At 41.7% G+C, this 17,458-nt stretch overlaps 2 protein-coding genes across 3 annotated transcripts; one reads left to right on the top strand and one right to left on the bottom strand.

The window, feature by feature from the left end:
- Window positions 1-1,103: 1,103 nt before the first annotated feature.
- Window positions 1,104-4,917, bottom strand: LOC107391208 (protein CBFA2T2-like). 2 transcript variants are annotated; one of them, XM_054746098.2, is made up of 4 exons: window positions 4,783-4,910; window positions 4,006-4,063; window positions 2,116-2,206; window positions 1,104-1,630 (listed from the first exon to the last, which is right to left on the bottom strand). In XM_054746098.2, exons 3-4 carry the CDS (start codon window positions 2,144-2,146, stop codon window positions 1,245-1,247), a joined length of 417 nt encoding a protein of 138 aa, XP_054602073.1. In that variant the 5' UTR covers window positions 2,147-2,206; window positions 4,006-4,063; window positions 4,783-4,910; the 3' UTR covers window positions 1,104-1,244. The 2 variants fall into 2 exon arrangements, with proteins under 2 accessions (XP_054602073.1, XP_054602074.1); XM_054746099.2 differs by lacking the exon at window positions 4,006-4,063 and having other exon boundaries at window positions 4,783-4,917.
- gls2a (glutaminase 2a (liver, mitochondrial)) lies at window positions 4,878-16,755 on the top strand. The gene is made up of 18 exons (XM_015968359.3): window positions 4,878-5,186; window positions 7,115-7,202; window positions 8,410-8,531; window positions 10,179-10,308; window positions 10,388-10,467; window positions 10,546-10,709; window positions 11,245-11,303; window positions 12,402-12,434; window positions 13,364-13,422; window positions 13,504-13,570; window positions 13,649-13,699; window positions 14,582-14,758; window positions 14,838-14,969; window positions 15,071-15,163; window positions 15,280-15,341; window positions 16,034-16,110; window positions 16,260-16,323; window positions 16,401-16,755. The coding sequence occupies exons 1-18, from the start codon at window positions 5,011-5,013 to the stop codon at window positions 16,549-16,551; spliced, it is 1,785 nt and encodes a 594-aa protein (XP_015823845.3). The 5' UTR covers window positions 4,878-5,010; the 3' UTR covers window positions 16,552-16,755.
- The last annotated feature ends 703 nt before the right edge of the window (window positions 16,756-17,458 follow it).

Raw genomic sequence — 17,458 nt, 5'->3', positions numbered from 1 at the left:
CCCAGTTTGGGAACCACTGATCTAAAATAGGCGGCTGTGCAGTGACGCAGTGGTTAGAAGATGTGGTTCTTGTAGCAAGAAGGTCCTGGGTTAGATTCCCGGCCTGGGATCTTTCTGCATGGAGTTTGCATGTTCTCCCTGTGCATGCGTGGGTTCTCTCCGGGTACTCCTGCTTCCTCCCACAGTCCAAAAACATGACTGCTAGGTTGATTGGTCTGTCTAAGTTGTCCTTAGGTGTGTGTGTGTGTGTGTGTGTGTGAGCATGATTGTTTGTCCTGTGTGTCTCTGTGTTGCCCTGCGATGGACTGGCTCTCTGTCCAGGGTGTACCCCGCCTGATTGCCCGTTGACCGCTGGAGATAGGCACCAGCCCCCCTCGCGACCCTGCGTGGACAAAGCGGGTTCAGAAAATGGATGGATGGATGGATGGATGGATGATCTAAAATAGGTGATGGGATCCTTCTGTTGCTTTTATAACCACATTTTATTTTTCTAACAGTTTTGTGCAAAAGTCTCATGACTCATTTCTTAATATTGGCCTCCAAGCATTATTAGGCCATTGTTATATTCTAACGGGGTTTTGATTAAAAGCTCTTCAGGATTTTCTTTTGGCCTTTGGCAGCTTTTTTCCTCTTCAGGAGAAAATGCTTCTTAACTCATTCGTGCAAAATAATATTTAGGTGTCAACAAAGTCATTCACAAACAGCTGAAACTTGACTAGATGATGGACTTTCAGATGGATTTTACTTTTAGCTGGTCACTAGAATGTTCGCAGTGCAGGAATGAAGGTGTAAATAAGTTATAGATGGTCGAAGGGTTGTTTTTTTTTACTTCATGCTAAGAATCTTTAATATGAGGGTGGCTCCGATGTGAGGTGAACTTCCCTGTGTGGTTCTACAGTTGATAAGACCAGGTGAGTGGGCTTGAAAAGACGACTTTGTCATGAGAGGCACAGTAATTCAAGGGTTATGACCTCCTAGGAAGCCATCCTCATTCCACATGTAGGAATAAAAGTTTGGACAATGTTCCTCCTGATCAGAAGTTAGATGAACAATTGTCTGACCTTTTTGGATTTGCGTTCATATCAAAGAAGACTGCATAGAGAAAACATGAGTGTAACCTAAAACGGGCTAGATCAGCTACACCTGATGGCCTAATGACTTTACTGATGCTATTTAAAACATCAAACAAGTTCTGTGTCTAACTTCAGATCTGTCACAGTCCAGCTGGAATACTGAGTCCAGTTTCAGCTCTCCACAACCGTTTCCCCCGGTGCTCGACTGTGCAGTGGCTTCTGCCGTCTCCCAGCACACACAATAGGCCTCTGTGTGCATGGCCGGCTGGAATGCTGCGAGATGGCAGGCCAGTGGGATAGCTGCATGGTGAGGACGGGGGTTGGTGGGGAGGAAGGGTGTGGAAGCTGTGAGGATAAAAAAGAGGAGGCGGGTGGTGTTGAAGGTGAGAGGGGGAGGTGAAGGGGTGGCAGCGATGGAGGAGCTGATCTCTCTACTGTACGGGTGCACAGAGGCTCCAGGGGTCTACAGGGTGTCCAGGTTTCCTCACCGTGCCGTTTGAGCGTAGCGGCTGTGGGCTTCTGAGCAGACGTGTGACGAGAGGGGAACCAGCAGCTACCTGGAGGAGAGAAGAAACCAACCTGTGAGATGAACGAGGCTCAAAATGAGTTGATTCTCCTACAAATGTTTCAGCTAGAGAAAATTATCTCACCAATAAACACATATAATGGTTTAGCTTTTATTTTTATTAGAAACTTTAATTTACAATCACCTACAGTAAAAGGTCACAACAGCGACCCCAAATGGCCGAGATGTTCACTACACACAACTCAAATAATAAACATGTATGAACAAAATAAAAATCACTTTTTTCTTATAATCTTGGAAAGTCTAGCTCTGGATGCTGACTAGTTTTTGCTGCGTTCAGTTTTATTGTTTGTTATAAAAGATGTTGGCATTAAAGGGAGAGCTCAGGCAAACACGTCACCTGAGGAAACTAACAGACCAGTTCTCACCCGGGCCAGTTTCTCTGTGTTTCTTCAGTCCTAAACAAACTCTGATCTCAGCTTTTTCACAGCAGTTCAGGAAAAAGTGTGCATTTACCTCTTTTACTATATCTTTCTTGCTTCTCCATTATGGACACACAAAGATGCTACTTCATTGTACAACTTCTGTACATTTGTGTTACAGACACCTGAGGAGGAGACAGACTAAAGGATAAGAGAACCAAAACAGCTAATTAACATAAAGTTTTACACAACAGGAAATGGATCTCTTGTGCACTCGGGATGTCGCTGCATGTAGGTTTGCCGCTGTGAAGGGAGAGCTAAATTTAGATAAAAGATGATAGCTAGCACATGCAGGACATGGAAGATGGCTTCTATAGGGGAGATCAATCAATCAATCAATCAAATTTATTTATAAAGCGCTTTTCAAACAAAGTGCGATTCAAAGTGCTTTACAAAATGACCCCAGATTCCCATTACAGGTTAAAAACATTAACAGACATATGCAAGCACACACACACACACACACACACACAAGTAAAAATTATATTTGGCTGAGTCCAGATGAGCCAAGTATGGTAACGCAAGGAAACACCATCAGAGGAGCCGTCTGCCCCGGCAGCATCAGGTCTTCCACACTAAGTCAGGGCGCTCAGTGGAGGGGGAGCATAGACCCCCACCTATAGAGCGCCCAGGAAGCTACAGTCGACCACCGCTCCCGGGGCAGAGGGCCCCTACAGAGGAAACACTGGATTAAAATGAGTAAAAATGTAATGAAAGAGCTAATATAAATGACAAAAGTTAGAAAATAAGTAATAAATAAAATGATATAGACAGCAAAATAATAATTTAAATAATAAAACTGTGCTCAAATATAATCATATAGAACATGCAAAGCAAGTAATAAAATATAATCATGTAAAACAGAAATAAAACTGTAGAAAATATTTAGATAACAGCTAACCTAAAAGGATGGGTCTTGAGTCTTGACTTAAAAACATGAACGTTCTCTGATAAATGTAACATCTCTGCTGACAGAAGCTTTGCTCCTGTTATCGTTGTTTCAACAGCTGCTGCATAATTTTCAGAAATTACCATGCAGGAGGTGCTGAAGGTTTTGAGTTTTAAGAAAGCTGGAAGTTGATCAACATCAGAATAGTTAGCATCATAAGTCGAAAACGTGTCCTTGGCTTTAGGTGAAGCCTAAACTCTCCGGGCCGGTTAAAAACCTGAGTCAAAGAGCCAGACCGGTGTGTTTCTTTTCCTGTGTGAGGCGGAGGGGGAAGAGGTTAAGTTTGTGCAGGCTTGCTGCGAGCGGAGGGGGGGCTTTCTCACACAAGATGGAGGATGAAGGGACAAAGGTGGCATTCATTGGCCGAGGAATGAAAAACATTTTCTCCTGAAAGCAGAGAAGCTACAACCAGCAGGCCACGGGTCAGCGTGCACAGCTCTGGATGCTAACACGACTGGAGCTGCAGACGGCAGCCTCAAGAGGCCTTGGGTATTTTTGGTGGTGGAGAAAAAATCATGTCGCCTTCAGAAGTCGACTCAAAATATGATACTGCCAGTCTGCAGCATGGAAAAGTGTGTGTGTGGTGTGTGTGGTGTGCACTGGGTGTGGTAGACTGGAGTCAGCATCTATAAACACCTCTAAATTTGCTGTAATAAATCAACATGAGTCCTGAAATAAAATCTGAAATAAACATCTCAGGAAAGAGAAAAATAGCACAAGAAGAGGAGACAAGATTCCCTAAATCTTAGTAACACTGGACACAAATGTGGCGTCGCTGATTTCTTCACAAGCCACCCTGTGATCAAAGACAAACGTTCTGAGTCTGGACCAGCAGAAGGAAAATCACCTGCTGCGAACAGGAAGGATGTGAGACGCAAGACTCTGGTCTCACAGGGGAGACCTGAGTGGGGGGGCTTGGAGTGAGTGCGCCATCTAGAGGGCGACTCAGAAAACAGATCAGTGAGAGAAACTCACCATGAGGTGTCACCGTCTCACCAGTCAAAAACATTCTCAGGCCACAACAGGACCCCGCCTTTAAAATCACAAGACAACACAGTTCAAAATATAAAATATAAATAATTATTCAAGACTTTCCAGTAAAAAAAAAGAATTATATATATATATATATATATATGTGTGTGTGTGTGTGTGTGTGTGTGTGTGTGTGTGTGTGTGTGTGTGTGTGTGTGTGTGTGTGTGTATATATATATATATATATATATACACACACACACACACACACACACACACACACACACACACACACACACACACACACACACACATATATATATATATATATATATATATATATATATATATATATATATATATGTATGTATATATATATTATTTATCAAATTATCCATACTTTTACCATCACTGACAGGAGCAACAGCACGTTGTTGTTATTGTGAGAAATGTTAAGTACTTTTACAAGAAATATGGAGTCAAATAAATGTATAAATTTACATAGAATACTAAACAAAAGAACAAAATTAACATTTTGGCTTTAACGGCTGAATGTCAGAATAAACCAGTCGGAGCTCTTTTACTTCTGTGTCTTAAACAAACACGGACAATTCAGAGATTACATTTTATTTTTGTTTTGCTAAGTGCAGCAAAATTAAATGACTATAAAATGTCCGCAGAGTCATTTAACGTGTCTTTTACAAAAAAATGCATTTAAGGGTAGGCTTATTTCGTTTTTTCATCTTTTATGTAATCAGCTGACGGTAGTAGCAGTTATACCTGAGAGGATAAATCAGTCGCAGCTGGTTATTGAACCCGCCGTCCAGCCTGAGTCACAGCTCCGCCTCTGAGGAACAGTCTGTCCCGTACATGATCCACAGCAACACAGCAGCTGCTATTAAAGCTCCGTGGACCCAAGGGCCGCATCTATCTCTCAACATCAGCAGCTGGGAGGAGGAACAGTTTTTTCCCCCACCAGTTCTTACAGAATAAGCCCTACTCATCACCATGCATTGCTTGAAAAGCCTGAGGTCAACCAACCTGGGGATTTTGCAGCTGTTTAAAAATGCAGTAATGTCCAGGAGTCCGCAACCTGTTCCTTTATCCAGCTGGACAGCATCAGCCCACATCCACAGAGCCTTTCATCTCCAGAAGACCACTGAGGAGGGCCAAGGACATTCCAAGTAGGTCACAACAGGCTGTTATAAGCAACAATCCTTAAAAATAATAGGAGCTTATTAATAATTTACCAACAGTGCTCCCACAACAGTCCTGCAACAGTTGTTATTAGCATCCATCTTTGAAACCGCTTCAGCCACCAAGAGAGGAAAACTATAGAAACTAGATAAACGTTCTGCAAAATGAGACAACGGCAAAAATCCCTCGGTCTTTCTTTTGATATGGTATTATTGATTATAGCGATAGTTTGGTGATGAATTCCAAGCACCCTGCAGAGGCTGACACTTTACGAGTTAAGAGGAATTTACGTAGGTGGAGAAGACGGGACCAAGTTTAACCCCCTGCTTCTATTTATTCTAATTTTCCCAAGCTATTTAGGATTAGTAGGGCCTTGTTAAAAAGCCTTGTTTAAAAAGCAATTAATACTGGAATAAAAGGAAATGGCTCCGGAAAAGAACAAGGTCTCAGATAAAGAGAATTGAAGAGGCAGTCTCCGGGAGGATGCAGGAGGATAAAAGTTGCAGTAAAGCCTTGCCACTAACACATTTGTGAGTTTATCAATAAATAATTCCCATCTCCCCCGGGTGGTCTCATCCTTCCAAGCTCAGGTCGTCTACCAGAGGCCTGGGAGCTTGAGGGTTCGGCAGTATCTTAGCTGTTCCTTGAATTGCACTTTTCTGGACTGAGATGCCGGATGTTTTCCGGGGATCTGCTTTAGCCACTCCTCCAGTCTGGGGTTACTGCCTCGAGTGCCCTGATGACCACGGGCTCCACCGATGTCTTCACTCTCCAGGCTTTCTCAAGTTCTTCTTTGAGGCCCTGGTACCTCACTAGTTTCTCGTGTTCCCTTTTCCTGATGTTTCCGTCTGTATCGCCACATCAACCACAACAGCTGGCCTCTGTTGTTTGTCCACCACCACAATGTCCAGTTGGTTCGCCATCACCATTTTGTCAGTCTGGATCTGGAAGTCCCACAGGAGCTTGGCTCTAACGTTCTCTACCACCTTAGGGGGTGTTGCTCACTCTGACCTTGGGGCTTCCAGTCCATCCTCTGCACAGATGTTTCCGTACACGATGCCAGCCACTGGGTTGTGGCATTTCCTGTCAGCATCTTACACCCTGCTGCAGGTGTGTGTCTTTGCATAGCCTACACCTTGGGTCTTGTCTGTTGTGGTAGATCTTGGCCTTTGTTGCTCTAAACACCAGAGTAACAGAGGCCAAGATATAAAGCAATGAAACAAATATAAGCAGGATTCAACTGAAACTCATTTATGATGATGATTTTATCGAAATGTGAAATCCTTTTGGGAAACCACCAATTTTCTGACCTTCAGACTGAAAAGTCAAGAAAGACGCAATATGACTTGTCAGAAAACCGTTGACGGTTGGAGGGGACTGTCATGTGAATGCTGAATTATCTACTTAGATAACAACTTTCCTTCATTTGATCACTTTTTGTTTTGGAAGGCCTGACGCATTCATCCAAGACAAAGTCCGATCCAGATTCCGACCACATTTTGTCTGCACACGTTTAGCTGGATGGACACCATCACCGTGTGGGTCTTTCAGACGTTTTGAAACAACATAAAAGGAAACCGCTGAAAAAGTCACAAAGGGATTGTTGGTTTGCTGCTACCTGCTAACAGTCCTGTTAATAAGTAATTAGAGGCTAAAGTTTCAAGTTCCTCATTTATTATTAAAGTTGATAAAGAGCAAAGGAAACACCGATCCAATCAAAGGAACTAAATCTTTGTTTTCTTCACTGCTTTTGTTATTCTCACTTGAATGAAGGTAAACAGCTGCTCTCGTAACCCACGGTGATGATTTCTGGCTACGCCTTTATTCTCTCTGCTAACACGACGAACCTTCAGACGCTGCTCCAAGTTTTAACTCAACACTTTAAAGTTCGTTTTGTTTGTGTGTGCTTTGGCAGGAGGCGGTTGATGTCCAGTTTGGAGGACTTACTTTTTTACACTATCACCGACGGTAAAGAGACCATCCCCCTGTCTCAGTTCACCTCTGTAAGTCACACTCTGCCCTTCTGTTGTTTCTCATCAACACTTCTGATGTAAATCAACCTGAGTGAGCAAAACGCTCACAGCTAGAAGATCCTCCAGGCGTCTCAATTAAACCGTGTTTATTGTCTGCTTTCTGTCATTTGTCTAAATAAACTGGTTGTTCACAGCTTCACTCATTTTGTTTTTAAATTAGTTTTAATTACAGTAATTTGTGACACTTTTCGGGTCTCACTGGCAGATTTAAACAAGAATAAGAGACATTTTAGTAGTCTTTCATTACACGAACAAACTCACATGATTGAAAAGTAAACACTCATCCTATTCTGTGCATCTAATTGAAGCATTCACTAATTTAAATTAAGAACTAAATCTATTCAACTTTAAAAAGTCATGAAAAGAGTAAAGATGTTTGAATAAAACATGAAAAGTCATCACATCACGTAATTATTATATTACTTTCTGTTATTACTCCTGAATGAATGAAAGATTTGCATTTTTAAGGGTTTATTTCAGAAACTGATGAATTTAATTTGTTTTCACATCATTTTTGTGGCTTTTCAACCAGTCACTAATAAAAAGTGATCATCTGGTGAACTCGGTGTCTATGGCAACTCATTCATGCTAAAACAGGCGAGCATTCAGGAGACGTGTCAACACAGGTGGCAGCTTGTGACATCACAGATGACTGGATGTGTTAGCAGCAGGTGAAAAAGCTCCTCACTACCTTTGCTAGCTAAGACCCTGCTCAGACATTCATCTAGGAGATAAAACTCTGAACTAATGACACACACACACACACACACACACACACACACACACACACACACACAAGCCCGCTTAAAGCCATTTGTTTGGTCTGTTTGCTCTCTGAAGCATTTATCAAATGTGATAAGTAAACTAAAAAATAAAAGTCAAGCACCCGAGCCTCTGTGGTCAAGAGGGTTGTGCACGTGGTGTCCCCAAAATAGACACGTGCTGCACAGAGAAAGAAGTTGTCTCCCCCCCCCCCCCCCCCCCCTCAGGTCCTTGTAGGCACCCCTCAAGCTTTGGGTTTCTATGAACGTGTATTTCATGTGTGCATATTTCAGATTCCTGTAGTTGACAGCAGGATCTCAAGGTTTTGAAGTCAACCAACAAGAGGCCGTGCTGTCCTCCTTTCACTGCTTGTAAATCACTTCATTTAAAAATATCTCGTTTCTCTGCCGTCCAGGTTTTGAGAAGAACGGGTTTGTTAACATCTGACCCTCGGCTGCGTGACTGCGTCCATCAGATGCGACAGGCCACACGTGACTCCACTGGGCCAGTCCTGATGGACAAGAAGCTCTTCAGAAGGTGAGAAGCAGTGCCAGTTTATTTATGGGGACAGAGTTTCACACACAGTAACAAACACTTCCTGCATTTATTCAAATGAGCATTCTGTGAGCGTAAGAAGATTGAAACTTGTCAGGCTGGGTTAGAGGAAGAGATGCCTTTTCTTACATAAAGGAGGCCATTTGTGCTCAGCACTATTTGAGTCCAACAGACTGGCAGACACAGGCATTTTATAGCTGACAGCTGCTGCAAAGCACATTCATGTGCGTGCATGCCTGCAAAAGTAGTGGACGTTAGAGGGAGACAGAGGTCTCAGGGGCTGCTAATGAAAGGGCATCATTCTGGTTGAGCTCCAGACTCTGACCATAACATCAAATCATCTAAAAGCTCCCTGCTGTCCTGAGAACATCATTTCCTGACTGACTTGTAATTTATTCACTCTCATCTTCTGTTCTGTAAAAGCTAAGTTATTCAGACGTGTCCTCTTTGGTGATCATTTGTTAAAATGATGAGGTGGTTTGCTCCCAAACACCTCTCAGGAGCTCCCCATGACTACGCTGCTGGAGATAAGGAGAGTATCTCCTATTATTTTTAGGAATTGAGCCTTATAAATAATACAAGCTCCCTCCGCTCGTGCTTGCATTGCTTTGGATTAGCGAAGGCTTCTCGCCACAGAGTCTAGTTCAGTCCAGCTGTGGCAGGACGTACCATTACCATTCTTTGAGAGCGTGCAGCATTGCTGACCAATTATAGCAAATGGAAAGTCACAATGAGAGTTAGGGCGTCTTTGTGAAGACGAGCGTTGTCTTCTCATTTTGTTACACGCTAATTTACACGCTTTGTAATGAAGTAACACAATCAGAGCTCATTATAAGTACAACACTTTAGGAGGGTGAAGCGTGAATGGATTTTCACTCACATACGTTTATGTCAGACTACATGACTCATGACCTGAACATTCAGTACGTTTGCAAAAAGATCAACCACCTTGACTTACTCATTTACACTGCAACAGTTTAAGTTACCATACCTGATTCATTCTAGAAATGTTATAGATAGACAGACAGACAGACAGACTCCAGGTAGCAACAACAGCAGTCGTCTCTTTACAGAATTGTTAAAATTCAGCCATGTTGGAGGGTTTCCAGCACGAATGTCCTGTTTAGGGTCAAAAGTCAGAAACTAACCTTCAGGATGTTCTGTTAAAGCAGTATTCATTGTTCTGTGAGCTAAAGCAGCTCCAGAACATCACACCAGCACTACCATGTTGAATGTGGCTATGATGTTAGCTCAGAGCTGTGGCGTTAGTGCTAATGAGACACACACCTGCCAGGCACTTTCACTTTTGTTTCATCAGTCCACAAGATCCTTTCCAGAGGTTTTGAACCTCATCAAAATGTATTTTTATGAGGTTTTGTGTTCTGTGTGGTCATCAAAAGCTTTCTTTACAAACTCTCCTTTGGAAATCCTTGTATGTGAACTCTGACCTGCACCTTTAGAGCTCAGGATGTTCTATAACTTCCTTAAAAATGAGCATCATTTGTTGCTTCTTGAGATCTTGAGCTTAATCACAGTGAACTCATGATTTAACAAAGCAAACAATTACTGGTTCAAAGCTGTGCATGTCTTCTGGGAATAAAAAATGTCCTTTTATGTTTTTTTTTATAGGTGTGTGGGCAACAACATCATGCTGCTGACTAAGGCTTTCAGAAAAAAATGTATCATCCCAGACTTTGAGAATTTTACCTACCAGATCAATAAGCTGTATGAGAGCGCTCAAAAGCAGGAGGGAGGCCTTGTGAGTCAGAGACATACCTCTTTGGTGTTTGTTTACTTATTGTAGAGCAATCAAGAGTGTGTTTCATGTCCTTCTGCAGGTAGCTGACTACATTCCTCAGCTGGCTAAGTTCAGGCCTGAGCTCTGGGGTGTGTCCCTGTGCACAATTGATGGACAGAGGTGAGTAACACACTTTAACAGGTATCATCTCAGACACTTGTCCTCAGCTGTCCCATGTCGCCACCTGATTTTGCTCAGATACTCAGTGGGTGACACCAAGACTCCCTTCTGCATGCAGTCATGTGTGAAACCTTTGGAATATGCCATCGCCGTGCACGAACTTGGCAGTGAGCATGTTCACCGCTTCGTGGGAAAAGAGCCCAGTGGGCTGAAGTTCAACAAACTGTCGCTAAATGAAGAAGGTAAAATTTTTGTTACATCTTTTGTGAGTCTGTCAGTCTGTCTGCAGTCCTGACATTTATTTGACCTTGTGACTCGAGTGGCTCTTTGGTGTGGTGCTGTTGTTCTCGTTCAGCCTCCCCTCATTAATTAATATTAATTATGGAGCATTTTTATCAGAAAACTGTCAAATATTCACCACACAGCCCAGCTAAGAGACATCAGCAACAGGAATATAAGCCATTTTCACTCCTTTTCCTTTAGTTACTAAAAACCTTTTAGAAAACTTTCATCTTAGTCTTTATTTCGACAAACAACCGGAACAAAGCCAGAATACAGCTATGACAACAACGCAAAAGTTTTTCCAGTAAAGTTGTTCCAGATTCTTTACCATTTTGTCCCCTAACCAATGTAACCACATACTGTTTTTGTTATATTGGCTAATAACGCGTACACGTCTCCCAAAGGAAATACAACCTGAACTCTGAGCCAGTTATTGCGTATGTGGTCAGAGAAAAAGCAGTGACATAACACATTTATTTATCTTTTTTCATACAGATAAACCTCACAACCCCATGGTGAATGCTGGAGCCATCGTCATTAGTTCTTTGATTAAGGTAAACCGTGAACACCTGTCAGCGTTGATCTGGTTATTTTAGCACATTTACCGTTCGGACAAAAGGTACAAAATCCACCTGGAATAGAGAGAAAGGTGATGACCTTCTTCGCCAAGAACCTGTTAGGAGCTTCTAAGTCGCTGCAAGATGGAATATGCAGAAGACTGGGGGGGGGGGGGGGGGGGGGGGGGGGGGGGCTTTAACAGCTGTGGTGGGGAGCAACGTCCCCGTGGACTCGGCCGTGTGACGTCATGTCAGAGTGTAATTTCACTGAACGTGGCTTTAATTCTTCTCTGTTGTGGAGCTTTTACTGCTGACTAAGCAGAAGGTTCTCTTATCAAACACGGGTCAAGTTCAGCAGAGAGGGCCAGACCCAGTTAGGACTTACAGTAGGGGAGTGTGTTCCTTTGGCCAATGACAGTTGCCAGCTTAGAGGGTGTGTTTACCAACCTGACTCTGCATGTGCGTAACGGGGAGACAGCGTTTGAACACGCACAGCTTATAGCTCACATTTAACCTGTAAGAGGCCAAGTACAATAAATAAACAAATAAATGGAGTAAAGGCTGAAGGGCAACATGTTCTTCTAGTCTTTCATACCGCGGTGAAAGCTGCCTACAAAAATCTGAGTGTGTTGTTGGAGTAGTCGATTTCACATCACTGAGGTGAAACTACGTGAAAAGCCATAAAACCCCATAAGTCCTCCCTTCATCCTGCAGTAATGGCTGATAGTATCCTTTAGGTGGAGTCATTAAATATGAAAGTGAGTGCTCTTCCTTTTTAGTTACTGCATGACTTGGTAGGGATCCTCTACTGGTCCATGAAATTCAAGCTCAGCCATAAACAGCTCCAGAGTGGTGCTGAGCACATCGCCACATGGACCGACACGCTCATCAACAACAACAACAACACACACACACACACATTCGCACGCACACACACACACACACACACACACACACACACACACACACACACACACACACACACACACACACACACACACACAAAGGTCTAATACTCAAACACTGCCATCTGTAGGCTGATAAGCACCCTTCATGTCACTTGTTTCTAACATCAGAACTTCTCTCCTTCAACAGCCTTACTCAAATAAAGCAGAGAGGTTTGACTTTGTGAGTAAAAACTTTTATTTTTGCTTTTGTTGAATAATGTCATTACCTACTGAATAATGTTATTACCTACTGAATAATGTCATTACCTACTGAATAATGGTATTACCTACTAAATAATGTCATTACCCACTGAATAATGTCATTACCCACTGAATAATGGCATTACCTACTGAATAATGATATTACCTACTGAATAATGTTATTACCTACTAAATAATGTCATTACCTACTAAATAATGTCATTACCTACTGAATAATGTCATTACCTACTGAATAATGGTATTGCCTACTAAATAATGTCATTACCTACTGAATAATGTAATCACCTACTGAATAATGTCATTACCTACTGAATAATGTTATTACCTACTGAATAATGTCATTACCTACTGAATAATGTTATTACCTATTGAATAATGTTATTACCTACTGAACAATGTCATTACCTACTGAATAATGGTATTACCTACTGAATAATAGTATTACCTACTGAATAATAGTATTACCTACTGAATAATGGTATTACCTACTGAATAATAGTATTACGTACTGAATAATAGTATTACCTACTGAATAATGTCATTACCTACTGAATAATGGTATTACCTACTGAATAATGGTATTACCTACTGAATAATAGTATTACCTACTGAATAATGTCATTACCTACTGAATAATGTTATTACCTACTGAATAATGTCATTACCTACTGAATAATGTGATTACCTACTGAATAATGTTATTACCTACTGAATAATGTTTACATAATGAATAATGGTTTTACCTACTGAATTATGTTATTATCAACTGAATAATATTATTATCTACTGAATATTGTCACCACCTACTGAATAATGTCATTACCTACTGAATAATGTCATTACCTACTGAATAATGTCATCACCTACTGAATAATGTTATTACCACAGGTGATGGAGTTCCTGAAGAGCATGGCGGGTACAGAGTATGTGGGGTTCAGCAACGCGACGTAAGACTTCAACCCTCCTCCTCTGACCTGTTTATATTTAAAAGTGAAATCCTGCTCTTTACATCTGCTGCCTTCCTACAGCTTCCAGTCAGAGAGGGAGACTGGTGACCGGAACTTTGCGATAGGTTATTACCTCAAAGAGAAAAAGGTTAGAGTCAGGTTTTAGTTTTGTTAATTTATTTCAATCGCCTCTTGGTCTGATTTCTGCTTACTCTGACTCTTACAGTGCTTTCCTGACAACGCAGATATGATTGCAGCTCTTGACTTCTACTTCCAGGTAACCAGGCAGGATTTTTGTCAGCTTAATATTTGATCATCAGTTTAACTCGGACAGAAACACGTCAACAGATGATTTCTGTGGAGCGTTACACAGAAGGTGTCGGACCCATGTGACTAATCACTGCTGATGCTGCTTTTCCTTCATATCTGATGCCAGAGTCAGCAGAAGCCCCATGCAGCTCTGTGGTCCCTCTGCAGTGGCTCTATGTAGCTGTAACCCAAATTCATGTGGAAATCATTCACATTTGTTTTAAACCCACGGTCTAAAGTCTATTGTTAGCAATTTTTAGATCCAGTTTCATTTAGATGTGTGACAAAAATGTCAAAAATCTTTTTAGGATACAAATACATCATTTCAAAGTGAGAGGCGTAATCACAAATACAGAATGGACTCACATGGCTTCATGGACAAGTGTCAAAATTTATCACAGGAGTTTATTTCTAATGGGGTCAGATGTGCTCCAGGGGCAATTTAAATGTTTAGGAGTGCACCACTTCACCCTTTACAAGGGATAAACTATCAGCCATGTTTAGCACCCCCTACCGCCACCCCGCCCCCGTCAGGGGCGCCTCCAGAACATTTTGATAGGGGTGGCCTGATTATTTTTTTACTGATTAATTCTATTATTTTTATGTTATTTTACAATTATGTCTTGAATAACTAAGCTCAATTTATGGTTTGAGTGGACATTAATATTCAATTTTCCAGGGATGGCCACCACTGGCCTTCCCCTGTACTGGAAGGGTTACCTGATAGGACAGTGGATGGGTTAAAGAACAACTTAGCTTATGATTTTATTCTTCTTGAACACTTAATAAAAGTCCATCAGAAACCCGTTACCACAGATGACAAACAGCTCTGTCTGTGTCTCCCACCCAGCTGTGCTCCATTGAGGTCACTTGTGAGTCTGGAAGTGTCATGGCTGCCACTCTGGCCAACGGAGGGATTTGTCCAATCACAGGTGATCGTGTTTTAAGTGCTGAAGCCGTTCGGAATACATTGAGTCTCATGCATTCCTGTGGGATGTACGACTTTTCTGGGCAGTTTGCGTTCCATGTGAGTGCCTTTGGTCTGTTGACAAGGTATGTGATCCTGCTTCCATCACTAAAGTTGGTCTTGGCCCTCTTCTTCTTAGGTGGGCCTTCCTGCAAAATCTGGAGTTTCTGGCGCCGTGTTGCTGGTGGTTCCTAATGTCATGGGTTTGATGTGCTGGTCGCCGCCTTTAGATCGGCTGGGAAACAGCGTTCGTGGTATTCACTTCTGTCAGGTACGCTGGTGAAAGCTTTTCTTACTTCTCTTTCAAGAGAACAAATAACAAAACATGTTTTTGTAAGTCTATAAAATATTCTTCAACATTGGATCCAACAGGAACTTGTGTCTTACTTCAACTTCCATAATTATGACAACCTGAGGCATTTTACCAAAAAACACGACCCCAGAAGACGAACCGATGATGATCCGGTAAGTTCAGATGGGGTTAGAAGAAGGCAGGACCTTTTGACTCTGTTAAAAAGCTGCTTAAAAATGCACAAAGGAAAATTCAGTCAACAATCCTTTGGTTTCTATTTGATCCTTAGAACAAGTTGGTGGTAAACTTGATGTTTGCAGCTTACAGTGGAGACGTCTCTGCGCTGAGGAGGTAAGCACAAACGAACACTAACGTTTTTTACCAGGTAAGTGAGGCAGCAGCTTTGCATTTGGGTAAATCTTTATCTGATATTAAAATGAGAAGATTTGTACTTTAAAAACTCCTTTATGGCTCCAGAGACTAACGCTACAAACAATGAAGATGTTATTGAAATACATCTTTGGGCCCCATAAGTCATATTTAAGGGCAACGGTGGCACAGGAGTTAAGTGCTCACCCCGTAATCAGAAGGTTGCAGGTTCAAGCCTAGTCTGTCACTGCCGTTGTGTCCTTGGGCAAGACACTTAACCCACCTTGCCTGCTGGTCAGAGGGACCGGAGGTGCCTGTATACGGCAGAACCGACTCTGTCAGTGTGCCCCAGGCCAGCTGTGGCTACAACGTCACCATCAGGGTGTGAATGTGTGTGAATGGGAGGATGACTGATCGTGTTGTAAAGCGCCTTGGGGTTTCCAGGACCCTCGAATATTAAAAACAGGGCAGGCCATTTACCATTTAATGTTGTAACACACTGCAGATAGGCGGAACCAGGCCAGACACTTCCTGTTCCTGGGCTGTATGCTAAGCTAACAGTTTCCTGAATTTAACAGTTTAAATCTCACTTTATCATCACTAAATCATACATGCAGTGTTTCACCACAGCTCAGCTCCAATTTTACATTTGTGTGCACCCCCCTGCCCCGCAGGTTTGCCCTTTCAGATGTGGACATGGAGCAGAGAGATTATGATTTTCGCACAGCGCTTCACATCGCTGCAGCTAAAGGTGACACTTTTCATCATTACTTCATTCATTCTTCAACGACGTCAGCTTTGACATTTATCAGAGTCGATGACATATAACATTTACATTATAGTCGAATGGATTTCTTCTCTTCGTGTTTCGTTAATGTCTTTTTTTTTTTTTTATTTTAGGCCACGAGGAAGCTGTGTTCTTCCTGACTGAAATTTGCAAAGTGAATCCTTACATTAAGGACAGGTACGAATCCAGATCGTAACTTCTTCTGATTCTAACAAATAATCCGTCCATCTCCATGTGTCTGTGTGGTCCATCAGATGGGGCAACACTCCCCTGGATGACGCTTTGCAGTTTGGCCATGACGCTGTTGTTGCGGTCCTGCAGAAGTACCAGTGCAAGTTCACCAGCTCCACAAGCAGCACCGAGGAGCAGAAGACCTCACTGGACTCCATGAAAAGTACCCTTTAACCCACATCATCAGGGTTCATTATGCTCATCTTTTGTTGTACATCTGGAAGGATTTTACAAATGCATCTCCCCCCAAAAACGTTCGACTGTTTTTTATGTTCAAGACTCGACATCCCAGAATTCTGATCACCCAGGCCATTTCTACTGATGTTCACAACAAAGGAAAACTTAAAGGTAGAATATGAAGTTATTTAAATCCCAAAAGAAGAGTGCAAACGGGAAATATAAAAGAAAAAAAACCATCTGAATGTATTATTGTGAACAACCAGGCTGAGGTACTGTAGGTAAAGCTAAACAGGCTGAAATTGTTCTAGTTTGACCAAAGTCACAGACTTTAAGTATCAACAGAGACAAAATGTCTCACCTTTAAATGTTTAATTCTTCTGAATGCAAAGAAAGAGGACGTTTTTAAAGCCATATCTTAGTAAATGTGTTTATTGCTCTTTATTAATGACACCAATGATTAATTCTGCTTTTCTGTTCAGTTTCTAATCAATTCTACGTTGTACATATCTTAAAATTATATTTATAAAATAATCAACACGTTACTGATTGTATTTGTGCTGCCTGTGTTATTTTAACTATTCTAATTTATTCTTCAAGTAACACCAGGTTTATTAGCATCAGAGGGTGTTTTATGTATTAATGTGCACTTTATAAGCAATCACGTTCATCAGTCTGTATAGAGAACCCAGTGAAATTCACTTTTATTTTAAAACTTGCCTTTTATCCCAAAATTGGGCTTTTCTGGTTTCATTTCTCTAAATAAATCAGAGAAAAGAAAAACCAAATATAACAAAACTCCCGGTTAGGAAACATGAAACCAAACATAAGTTCAATTAGAATAGAAAAAATGCTGGAAGTGCTGCAGGGGTGTGAGAAATCTTATCTGGTGCTCTTCAGCCAA

The sequence above is a fragment of the Nothobranchius furzeri genome, chromosome 15, assembly GCF_043380555.1.
Source record: "Nothobranchius furzeri strain GRZ-AD chromosome 15, NfurGRZ-RIMD1, whole genome shotgun sequence".
Classification (NCBI taxonomy): domain Eukaryota; kingdom Metazoa; phylum Chordata; class Actinopteri; order Cyprinodontiformes; family Nothobranchiidae; genus Nothobranchius; species Nothobranchius furzeri.
This window is presented reverse-complemented; position numbering and strand designations above follow the sequence as displayed.